This window comes from Manis javanica, chromosome 2 (genome assembly GCF_040802235.1).
Source record: "Manis javanica isolate MJ-LG chromosome 2, MJ_LKY, whole genome shotgun sequence".
Lineage (NCBI taxonomy): Eukaryota > Metazoa > Chordata > Mammalia > Pholidota > Manidae > Manis > Manis javanica.
In genome coordinates, this window is record NC_133157.1 from 111,490,525 (window position 1) to 111,503,064 (window position 12,540).

Here is a 12,540-nt window from a genome sequence, read left to right on the forward strand (position 1 = left end):
CCCCACCCCCAGCCCACTGAGCCCGGGCCCTTGGCTACTGGCTGACCCGGGTTTGCACACGAGTAGGGGCGCACACAGGCGCCACAGGGAACCCTCCAGTGCCTTAGCCCAAAGACACTTCTGTGCACAGCCCCACCTAGTTAACAAGGTAAATCTCATGTTGAACTTTTGCTACAAAAAAAAAAAAAAAAAAAAAAAAAAAAACTGGTGGGGAGGGCACAAGGAAAACTTTGGGAGGTAAAGGATATGGTGGTGTTGCATTCACAGGTGTATGCATATGTCTAAACTCATCAAATTGCTTACATTAATTATATGAAGTTTTTGTGTATCAATTATACTGTAATAAAAAGAATTTTTAAGTCAATCATTTGGTATACTGATGTTATTAGGAATTAGTAAATTACCAGGAGGTTTTGCTCCATCATGAAAAGTTTCTGACAAGTCTGTCTTTTCTTAAATCGACTTTATTTACTTACATATTTATTCTTTGTATGCCATCTGTTTTCTCTCAGCTGTCTCTATCTCTTCTGAAGCCTTTGGAATAGTAGTTCTCAAATTTTAATACGCAGGCAAATGGCCTGGGACGGTGCTGAAAGGCAGCTTTGGGTTTTGTAAGAGCAGGCTATGTCTGAGGTTCTGCATTCCAGCCAGCTCCCAGGTGATGCCGGCATTGGTGGTCCACAAAGTACACTAACTACAGTGGCAAAACTCTAGCAAAGACTTTTCCCTTCACAATTAACTGCTGCTGAGAAGCTCTGGGCTAGAGGTTCAGTCAACTATATTTGTTAAAATAGTATTGAAAAAAAGAGGAATTTGGTAATGAAAGAAAACCTGAGGGAGGATGCCTTCTGACTCTAGCATACCAACTGACAGTATTCACCAGTTACTATATACTGAGTCTCCAGAAAGTGATAAGTACTCCTAGAGTTATTCAAACTACATATATGAGCTACACTCTCTTAGAGATCCATCCTAAAGTGACATAAAAGGAAGAATAAAAGCATTTATCTTATTTTCATGATTGTGTAAATTCTATTTATAAGACAATTGTGTATTACGAATTCAAATTTATAAAATATAAATTAAAAAATATGTTTAAATGTTTCAAAGACTTTTTAAATTTAAAAGGAAGCCTCTCATTGTGCAATATACACATGTACAAATATATTAAAAATTTAGAGCAGAAAATAATGTAAAATGTTATATCAATTCTAATAATTAAATGGCAATGTAAATAATTTCCTCAAATCAAAAATGACTATACAAATGTCTACATGAAATACTCATATTGGCATAAAAATATATGGCTATATATGCATCAAAATATGTACCTATTTTGTAATATGTAATATGGCTATATTTTATATCATTTCCTCCACATCAAGTTGCTCTCAAGCAAGCATGGCAGGCTTTCCTTGGTCAAATGAGGTTATATTATTTGGAAAACGTAACAGATTAAGAAGTAGCACTATTCGTTGATAAGCACAGACATGTATCCCTGCATTCACACAAAGGAAATAGCAAAATGGTATAAGATACACTCTTCTGGAAAAACGACATATGTGTAATCAGTGTAACTTCAATAAAGGGAGAGTAATGGGAAACTATGTCCCAAATCAAATCCTAAAATATCTGCTAATAATCTAGGTTGATTAAGAAAATCAGTTAAAAGGACAGCATAAATAACTCTTAACCAGGGGGAAAAAAGAGAGAAAAACAGCTAAGTTTCAATATGTACAATTGGAAAGACAGAAAATAGATTGACTTTCAGTTATTGAAATTGTGAATTATGCTGTTGGAAAGATGAATCTCTCCAAAATAAATAAACTAAATTGTCTGTAAAATATTTCAAACAAAGCACAGAAAGGAATTTGACACTCACATTAAAAGAAAAATGAATTGTCCTCACATTTTTTAATGAAAAAATGGAGTGCCAAAACACTTCACTGAGATCATATTGGTATGTAGAATATTTTGTTTAAATCTGATGTTAAAACAAGGTGTTTGAGGATTTAACTGAATTGCTGCTTACAAACAGGCAGATGATTTCTCCCTTGCTTTCCTATCTCCTCTTACCTGCATCCCTTTCTATTGCTCTTAATAAAAACCCTTACTCACCCATCAATAGACGTGTACCATACAGAGAGCTTTTCATTAGAAAGGTGACATTTATCTTGTTGCAATATTTTTCTCTTGCTCAACAAAATACATCTCTAAAATAAAACACTTCAGCAAAATAAATGTCATATTTTTAAAAATTAAAAAAACCCACTTGTTTGTATGTAAGAATTGGATTCATTTAGTTGGGATTCATCCTTTACCAAGAGCCACAAGTATCTTAGTTGCTAAGTTACCTCATATGAGAACTATCATGTGGGTTGTAAATTAAATTATATTTCCTTTCAAATATGACTAGGCTTGAATAGTAATGGGATTCCTTGTCATTACTCTAATCAAAGACTGTCCATAAAAGGCCTGAAAAGAAAGTGGTGGGCCTTTTGTGCCCAGTCCTTAATACCAAGCATGACTGACGTGATTTCTACAGTCATCATGGCTGCCTAGGAGGCACTGGCACCCTCCTCTCCTTTACCCCCTTCCCCACAGCCTCCTACGGAATTGGTCAGAATGGAAAAAGCTTTATATTCAACAAAGGTTAACAATCCATAATATATGTCTTCAAAGTGACATGTACAAAGAGGTTCCCTTTCCCACCTTATTTTCCTCTTTAACTAAAACACACACACACACATCACTGATTACAACTATTCCTTTGTCGAACAAATAGAGCGGTTTGTCAGTGTTGGAAAAAAGCACCAAAACATTAAATCAGCGTAGACTCCTGCACGTAATAGCACAACAGGTTCAGAATGAGGATGGCCATTCATCCGGTTTCATCCACATTAACTTTACCTTACTTAAAGACTATTTTAAATCCAATCACTGTCATGAAGGTGAGCATATGAATGAGCAAACCACTTCTTCACTTACAGCAAGCCGCAGGGCTTTCATCACTCCCATCAGCGCAGTCCTGCCGAGAGTCACAGACCGATGTCCGGGCAACGCACTGGCCGCTGGCACAAGAGAGTTCATCCGCGGGGCAAAGCTGTCCGGAGGGGGCCTGCGCACACGCGTAGACCCAGAGCGAATCGAGCCCAATGAAACCTTTCTTGCTCAAAAGAGCCCCTTCAAAAGTAATCTGCAGGAGAAAAGGGATAGACAATTTAGGAGTTTATAATCTTTAAAAACCCCCACACACAAGCACCAAAAAAAAAGGATAATAGAGATTACATAGTTATTGAGAAAAACACCTGTTTTAAAGAGCAAGCAAATACAATCAGTAACAAAGTTCCTACATGAGAGGCCTGAGTCACGTGAATAGGACTGGTGGGCACATTTGATACACCAGGGCCTGAGATGTTCCCCACGATCAGAAGAAACACCGTGTCCCACTTAACCACCGACAAAGTCCCTGACTGCGACCTTGTTACTTGGCCGTCACATCCATAGCTCTCTATCTTTGATATTCGAAGGAAAAGAGTAAGTGTTGTCACTACTTACACAAGAGATATATAACTGCATCTGGCTTTTTTAACTCTTGAAGTTAGTACTGAAATGCCTGAGGGAAAATGTCAGGCAAACAGCAAGGGATACAGCAGAAGAAAAGAAAATTTTAAAGAATACATATAATAATCTTAGTTTGCATAAAAGACTTGCTCTAATAATCAAAGAAGTGCTAATTAAAGAAAATAATCTCATTTTCTTCAATTGACACCCTAGCTTTTCAGAAGGAACATTAGCAAGTGAAACCACCACACACTGCTAGTCTAACATGAGATAACATCAAAGCGTTAATGTTCCTTGCTGTTCTGCCAAGAGCAATGGTAGCTAACACCGGGAGAGTGAAGAGGTTTAAATAGCTGACTACAGCAAATAGTTAATTCCCTGCTGTCCAGTATGGTTTCCACTAGCTACATAGGGCTATGTCAATGTAAACTAATTACAATAAAATTAAAATTCAGTTCCTCAGCCACACTAGTGTGAAATAAAATGAAATTTTTGTGGTTCCCCATGGTTTTCCCACAGGCAAGGGGCTGTGCAAGTCAGCCAGGTCAGCTCACACTGAGCTGTGGATCTGAGCTGCTGCCAGTTTTGCCACAGGACTCACAGCCCATTGTCCTTCACCCATGAACAGAGGAAAACTCACATGGAAAGCTCAAAAGGAGAGAGACCAGTCTGGTTGTTCTGCCCCTAGTAGAATCCTTTAGAATAATCAGCAGTCCTAATCGTTGCCTCCTGCCCACATAGATGGGATCAGAATATTCAATGTCCGTTCTTTTCCAACACTGCCCTGATATACTGACTGCCTCTTCCCTGCTCCCACCACCCCATGTTGTAAAAAAGCATTTAAGATATTCCCAGAGTGCCTTTGGAGCAGTGTATCAGAACACACTGAGGGGCTGCTCTCAGATCATGATCCTCAGTAAGACTCAGAATAAACTTTTTCTTAAATGCAGAGCCATGTTGATTTCAGTGGACTCTAGCCACATTGCAAGTGTTCAATAGCCACATATGGTGAATGGCTATGATATGGGAGAGCACAGATACAGAAATTTTCCATTACTGCAGAAAGTTCTATGGAATATCATTGAACAAAATGATGTCATTGTATAAATAAAATACTAGAAATAAAGACTGACTCCTTATAGTGTTTTCCAGTTTAAAGTTTCTGAATAGATTTTCTTCTTTGCAAAAACATGAGGGATATACATTTATTTGTTAAATATTACTTAAGATTGAGGTTAGTTTGCAAATATATTTAACCATTAGTCTAGAAAATATTAAACATAAATCATATCTAATAATAATGAAATTTTGTATGCTGTATTCATTCCCCATAATGAGTAACATGGTAAAAATATGTAAAAATTATTAGATCGACAGCTGTATATTTTCAGAGCTGCAAAAAAATCAGATATGCAGAAATGGTAGTTTGGGTTTCAAAAATTGATGAGTTTAAATCTTAGATCTCAAAAGTCTGCCATTATTGAAAATTTAATTACATTTAATATGCACTTGGAAACCTAGAATCCCAAATTATTTTATTTGTATCTTACTGTTTTATCTTTGAGTTAGCAGATTTTAATATTCAGTTTATGTAAAAAAAAAAAAGAAACTCCACCCATTTAGTACCTTTTTCAGAAGTTATAAAAATAGATATCAGCTTAAAATAATTAGTGTCCAAATGTTAACTCATTAGTCTATGATATTAACCACAACCTTGCTGAGATTAACACACAAATACCATGGTTCAGAAATTCCAATCTGGGTAGTAAATAGAATTCTAAAAGTCTGCATGGTTACAAGTGAGTATCATTTGGGTTCACCCTTTAACACCTAGAAAAATGTAAGAATGTGGTATTACCATAAATGAAACAGCTTTCATAAGCCTCACGTATAATCAGTCTCATTGTTTTACACTTGCAATCCAGCATAAATTTATTCATACACTCTATATACAATACAGACTGAATGGAAAATTAAATAAAGTATTGACCTTCAAAAATAAAATTATAAATAGCAATTAATAATATTAGCTATTTAAATGTAGATCCAACAGGCATTACTACATTTTGCAATATTGCCATATTAGAAAAAAAGGAAATGATATTTAATAGGAAAGTAGAAAAATAAATCAGATACATTTTTCTGCACAATCTCAATTCTATATACAACACAAAGTTCCAAGTCAATTTTTTTTAAGATACAGTATTTTGATGAGCATATGTGTATTTCAGATGTATCTTTGTACAGGTAGTTATCCATGTGTCAAAAAATATGTGAATTACTGCATTCAAACTATTTGCATATACTCTACTTATTTTCAGTACCAGTTGGTTATTGATCTGCTTCATAATGCAGTTTGCTTTCCTGGTTGCAATGCATGGTGGTGAGGGATGCTGGGCAGGAGCCCATGGGGAAGGAGGAAGCTTTAAACAAGAGTAGTCATGCTCTGGCTCCTCCACTCAGAAAAAATTTGGCCTGACAAGGACGAAGGATAATGGAAAGGAATAAGTAATTGCTCTCCCTAGATATACAAGTCTACATCCCTAATTTAAATGCTAGTTTAAATTTAGCAATGTGTGATAAATATTCACCACTACAAAGCTAAAAAATAAACTTACGATAAAAAAATATTTGTTTTTCCCTTTTATACCTTAAATGTTTTCAGTCCTTCTGGTATTAATACATCTGCTTTCACCCATTTTCTGTGAGTTGATGTGTTGTATGTCCAAAATATTTCTTCTTCCTTTGATTTGAAGAAAAACACATAATTCATTCCCTAAATTTTATTCTCATATTTACATCGATGCTGTCTTAATTTCATTTCAGTAGAGTTAACGCTACCTGTATCATACCTATGGTTAAAAAAAAAGAACTGTATAACATTTTCAAGGGAAAAATAAGGGAATGAAGGCGTGGGGGATGAAAAGATAGAACACAGAGGGCAGTGAAAATACTCTGTATGATAACAGAACAGTGGGTATGTGGCATTATACATCTGCCCAAAGCCATAGAATATACAACCCCAAGCATGAACCCTAATGTAAACTATGGCCTTTGGGCGATAATGATGTGTCAGTATAGGTTCATCAGTTGTAATAAGTGTCCCACTCTGGTGGAGAATGTTGATAATGGGGGAGGCTATGCATGTGTTGGGGAACAAAGGGTATATGGGATAGCTCAATACCTTCTCTGTAATTTTGCTCTGAACCTAAATTGGTCTATAAAAACCATCTCAAATACAAGGAAATTAAACATGTCTATATAGTAAAGCTGCTTATATTTTTATGAGGGAGTGTAAGGACAGAACAAAAATTTGAATAAAATCTTAAATGAAAAGTTACATATAACAAATAGAATCCCAAATTGCAATTCATCATACCAGCTCTTTAAATGTTAACCCCACTGACCTTACATTTTACAATATTATCATATTAGAAAATAATGACATTCAATATGAAAGTAAACAAATGATATTGTGAGATATATTTTTCTGCATAATCTCAACATATGTGTGTGTGTGTGTGTGTGTTTATTTTTTCCTATGGGAGAATTCATTCCAAATCCCAATTTCAAATATTCTATTTCTATTTGACTTTCTGGTCATTCTTTCAAATACCTTTTTATGTCTTCTAGAGCACACTATGTCATGCATCTGTATAAAGACCATTTCTGAGGTCATAAAATGTATGCAAAATTATGTCACTATACACTATGGGGTAAGATAGTTAATAAAAGTCTATAATGTACTAAAAATTTTTGTCTATGGTATTTGGCTTTATGATTTATAACTATGTTTTTCTTCTCTGCAGTAATCCTATTTGTCTTTAGATTTTGCCAAACATTCAAGCTAACTTGACATTTCCCTGGTAAAGATGGATCAGATTGTTCATTAATATTTACCAATAAGATGCAGTGATTTTTCATGTACCAATATAGTGAAAATACAGAGAGTGCCATAAATTTGTCTTAGGCTGAGCTCTAAGACTGTCTCTGTGCCTTCCTTCTACTACGAGACAAAAAACAGCGCTGGAAGGTGACATCTAATTGGAATTCAAATGGTACATGACACTCATACTTTTTCAGATTCTCTTAAGCATTTACTGCCTGTCAGCTTCACTTACTTCATTCAGACCCAAGATTTTCCAAAAATGAATCTATTTTCAACTTAGTTCTTTGCCCTCTGATGTCTACTCCAATTTCCAAGTCTTAAATATTTCAGAAGATAGTCTAAGCCCTTTAAAATGTACTTCATTTCAATAATGCCATTTTACCTTTCAAGAAAAATATTTATCACTATGTCTCTGAGAGAGCTCAGCTTATCTTTCCCTCTTCCAGTGAAGAAATCAAAGTTATCAAATTCAAGGTTTGGGGGTTTTTTTTTCTGACTATTTTTGATTGCATGCAGAGATAGGACCACATACTTTGGCAAAGACCTTCATTCAAGGAAAGCTTTCTTTGAAAACTGCATCATACAAGAAAAGATCCTTTCTAAGGCATTTTCTTTCCTGGTCCTAATAAATGTTCTTCCAATTTGCCAGGAGGAACTTAAAAAATATGTGTAAGGCACCACAAGCTTGGCACCCCATTATCATTGACTCACTGACACGCAAACACTCCTCAGGATAAAAGATAAACTGTTTCTGTGGTTATTATCTTACAAATAACACCCAGAGATTTAATCCCAAGAATAGTTACGTGATTCAGACAAGAACTGCTACACCTTTTTAAGCTGACTCTAAAAGTCAACTTTGTATTTAACCACTTGCTCCTTACCTGTTTCTATTTCTCAAGTTCTAAAGTGCTTGGGGAAAAAAAATTACCTTCAATATTCTCATTAGATTTTTCTCGGTTTATCTGCCTGAATCCTAAGGGTCATTTGCTTTATTCTATTCATGGAAGATGTAAATGATCATTTTAGCTAAGAGCTACTTGTTTAAATGATAGATTTGGAGTCCTTTTTAAGTTTGGGATTAAAACATCAACTTGTGACTTAAAAGTACTTTGATGCAGATTTTGCATTACTGACCAAGTGTTACGCGTATCAAGAATAGCAAAAGCGTTGGGAAAGACAGGACCCTGTCTTGCAGCATACTGTGTAAACTACTGAAACAAACCTCAGTCAACACTGAGATGTACACTACACTCAACTGGTTCTGATTAACACAGTAGATCAGTTCTCCATGATTAAATAACATTCTTATAATGTGATGAATGGAATTTTGATAACTCTATTCTTATTATATGATGTGGCATCAAAGCCAATTTGTGTTCACTCTTCTCTTGCCTAGAGCCACCAGATGAATATTGCTCATTTTCAATAATTCATTTCATTATATATGTATATATATTTGAAACTTTTGAAACCCATCACTGATGTTCAGCATAGATTAAAATAATCCTTAGGATTAGAAAATATACAAATTCCTACTTAAATTTAGGATAATAGCTCATTCAACATTCAATGGATATTAAATACCTGCCAAGTGAACAACACTATCATAGGACCATATATTTTTTTAAATATCTTTATCTATAATATAAACTCCACAAAATTTTTCTAGAAATTTTGCATTATGCCTTTGTTGAAGAAGGAAATTGGCAATTACAGAAGGTTGCAAACTGCATGGAGGCTCACTGGGCTTGGTTGACAATGGCACAGGTGACTCAACTGAAAGGTGACTGAACATGAATGGTAAAACATATATGGATAAAGTTTAACTTTTTTTTTTTGTAAAATTTCTCCCATATATCTGGAAAGTCTGAAGTACTACAGAAAGGGCAGGGAGATGTTTTTGCCCTCCACCCATCCTACATCCTATCAATTGAAGGAAATACATCAAATAGATTCTAAGGCAGTGGACTGCCAAATACTCCTGCAAAAACGTCACAAACTATAACATAATCACAGGATGCTGGAAATTGTCTCATACACGTAACAAAGAAAAACGTATTAGGTCATCTAGTTAGAGTGCCCACCCAATGTTCTGGAAAGGAAGTGGTAGAACAAAGAGGAGGGGACATGGAAAATGACACAAGAGGAAAGAGAGAGGCGTTGTGATAGAACAAGGAAGAGAATTCTGCCACATTTTCAAATATCTTGGAAATAAGCCTTATGACATTTGAGGATTAATTATGATGGCACTTCAAACTTCAAGAGAAAATAGAGACTAAAATGATATTGACAGATGGTTAGTGGCACTTGGTAAGCACAGATGATAAATAAACATTTGTTGAAAAATGAATCTTGTTTATGTCATGTGGAAGTTTCAACTGGGTTGAAAAGCATTCTGAGACCAAAGAAACTAACCTAGATGGTTTTCCTATCTTCCTTTTTCCTAGGTCAGAATTCCTTCAATTATTGTCAACTTTCCCATTTCTAAAATGACTGTTATTTATACCTATGACTTTTTTACTTCTATCTACAAATAAATTCTTCTTCACACTAGAAATTCTAAAAGCATCTCAGGTACTTTCTCACTTGTAGAGGATTGTTTTCATCTAAAGTTAGTGGGGAAAGGCATGGATTTGTGTTATTCTCTAGTTTTGCCACCACAACTTTCACTCTACTTGCTGTAGCTTTTTTTTCCCATTCAAATGACTCATTTGTCTGTATTTAATCAATAATTACCAGTCTCTAAGATTGTATCTACTGGTACCAGAACAAGTAATTTACTCCCATCCTACTTATAGCATTAACGATATATTAACATCCCAAAGATATCACAGCAGAACTTCAATGAAAAGCTAACAATACAGAATCCCAGCTATCTTACTTTTATTAGACCTGTACTTTCTTCAATATACTTTCATGAATTTTAACAATTTTATAAAATAATATTGTGAAAATTACCACATTAATTTTTGTGCATGACAATACCTCCTAAATCGGCTTCTTAATATTTCTTTTTAAAGGTAAACAAGGTGTAGTGAAGTTGAAGAATACTGAAAGACTATGCACGACTGAGAAACAGAAATACAATTTGCCAAGAATAGGAATTCCATTTATTTAATGATTTTGAAATAAATGCAAGTTTCTTCTCACCTTATTATTAAACAGTCCTACTTGCAGAACACTGTTTTCCATAGAGTAATAGAATTGCAGATGACAGCTCTTGCCTAAGCAGTGACACACAGAGCTATTTAGATAAGCTTTGCTGCCTAAATGGTTAAGAGCAGAAGCATGCTTAGCTCCTACCCACATATAGTAACCTGAAAAATAAAGGAAAAGGGAGCAATTTGTGAAAAATTAACTGCTTTCTGTGTGAACAAAATTACTATATTTCTGGAGTTTTCAAAATCAGCCTTGAAACACAAATATTTAAAAGAATTAGACATTCTAAAATGATGACATCAACTACAAATCATAGGTTTCATTTCCATATGTGATTTTTAAAGGCATTGAAATTTTTCTAAGCCCTGAAATCAAAGTTTGATAATATCCCAAAATGTGGAAATTCAGTATCTTAAAAAATATATATACTGATATAAAATTTTTTATGCCGTCAAACTATTATCATTTTCTTTTAAATGTCAAAATACAGTCTTTCTTTAACCAAGAATCCCTCATATTCCTTCCCAGAATTAATTCTTCCCCCTTTTGAGTATTTTTTTATATTTTTTAGGTTTACAAACATGTTTATAGCTTAAAGGAATATAATATAAACTGCCCTCTTTCTTACCAAACCACATGAAAGTATCAGAAAGCTATAGTCCTATTAAACTGCACCTATGGATTTTGTAGTATATAATACTGGCAATCAGTTTTATCCTATGTGTACTTAATACCAATTTGGACTATTCCAGAAATCAGTAATATAGACAATGCAGAGAAACAAAGATATTTCTATGATTTTACAACTTCACTTTTCAAAAATGAAGTCTTTCAGTGCTTTATTTGTTTGTAAGTTAGTAAATATTCCTGCAGCTTCTAAAAACTCTAAATTTACTAGAAATTTTAGACTTCAATCAAAGTAGCAGAGTAAGTTGATTTTGCCTCTAACCTTTATGCAAGTGATAAAGTTAAAAAAAAACACATTTTTACAAAAGCAGAAAAGGATCAAACATAAGATAATACATCTGAAAAGATGAGCAAAGAACAGATCTACTAAGTGAACAGCAGGGCTGAAACCACAGAAGTCTTGGACCTTGAGACCAGAAGAAGGCTGCGTGGTCGCTTGGATTTTGACTAATATAAATGTTGCAAAAGAGGCTGGAAGAACAGAGTCAAACTCTCAGTGAAGTCAAAGGCTAGAGGTGAGGAATCCTGCTTATAAACTAAGGTGGGGCTATTCACTACCTTAGGCTATAGCTAAGTGACAGGATATGCAAAACTCTAAGCCTTACCATGAAACCCTAAACTAGTATTGTTAGTCAGATAAGGTCTTGGGGAACTAAGTAATGCTACTACAAAAATCACTGAAAAAGGAAGGATAGGAGCAAATTAAAGGGGCAGGAAAGAATGGAGGGGAGTAGAGAGAGAGCATACATACTTCACTGAAAAATAGCTCGCAAAATTTTCAGTTTCTGAACCAGGATATAAAGAGCATGGAGTTTCACTCCAGTCCCTGAACAAGAAAAAAATCTGAAGAAACTGAAAATGAACAGTTTTTCTCGGATTCATCAGAAAGTTGAGGTCATGGTGAAAAATCACTACCCTGAGAACTGGGGAGGCAGATGGATACAGAAAACCACATAACTTATAAGAGCAGAGACTCAAGAGCACAAACTTCTCTGGGAACCAGTACTGGGGTGAGAAACCTAAACTGTGATTGATGAATTGCTGGATGTTCGGTGTGGAGAGTGTGACTGCTGAAAAGTTCAGGGCAGCCCCATCCTCGGGAGGATCCCACCCTTGTCAGTTTTACCTCAAGGAGCCCTCCCAGCCTCTCATAATGAGTACTAGACACAAATTCCCTGTGCCTATAGCTGAGGGAGAGGAAAGTAGTCATTTAGAAATATACCTGGACAATACAGTTA

The 12,540-nt window shown here is 35.1% G+C and overlaps 1 protein-coding gene across 9 annotated transcripts in view; it reads right to left on the reverse strand.

The window, feature by feature from the left end:
* Positions 1-12,540, reverse strand: part of MALRD1 (MAM and LDL receptor class A domain containing 1) — a 672,837-nt gene that overhangs the window by 604,420 nt on the left and 55,877 nt on the right. For all 9 annotated transcript variants that reach the window (XR_012127984.1, XM_073229124.1, XM_073229120.1 and 6 more), the window contains exons 8-10: positions 10,607-10,773; positions 6,215-6,307; positions 2,989-3,196 (exon numbers count right to left, since the gene is read on the reverse strand). Coding sequence is in view for 8 of the 9 variants with exons in the window: in XM_073229124.1 (XP_073085225.1) it covers positions 2,989-3,196; positions 6,215-6,307; positions 10,607-10,773 (468 nt within the window). In the remaining variant the exon portion in view is untranslated. The remainder of the gene's footprint in view (positions 1-2,988; positions 3,197-6,214; positions 6,308-10,606; positions 10,774-12,540) is intronic.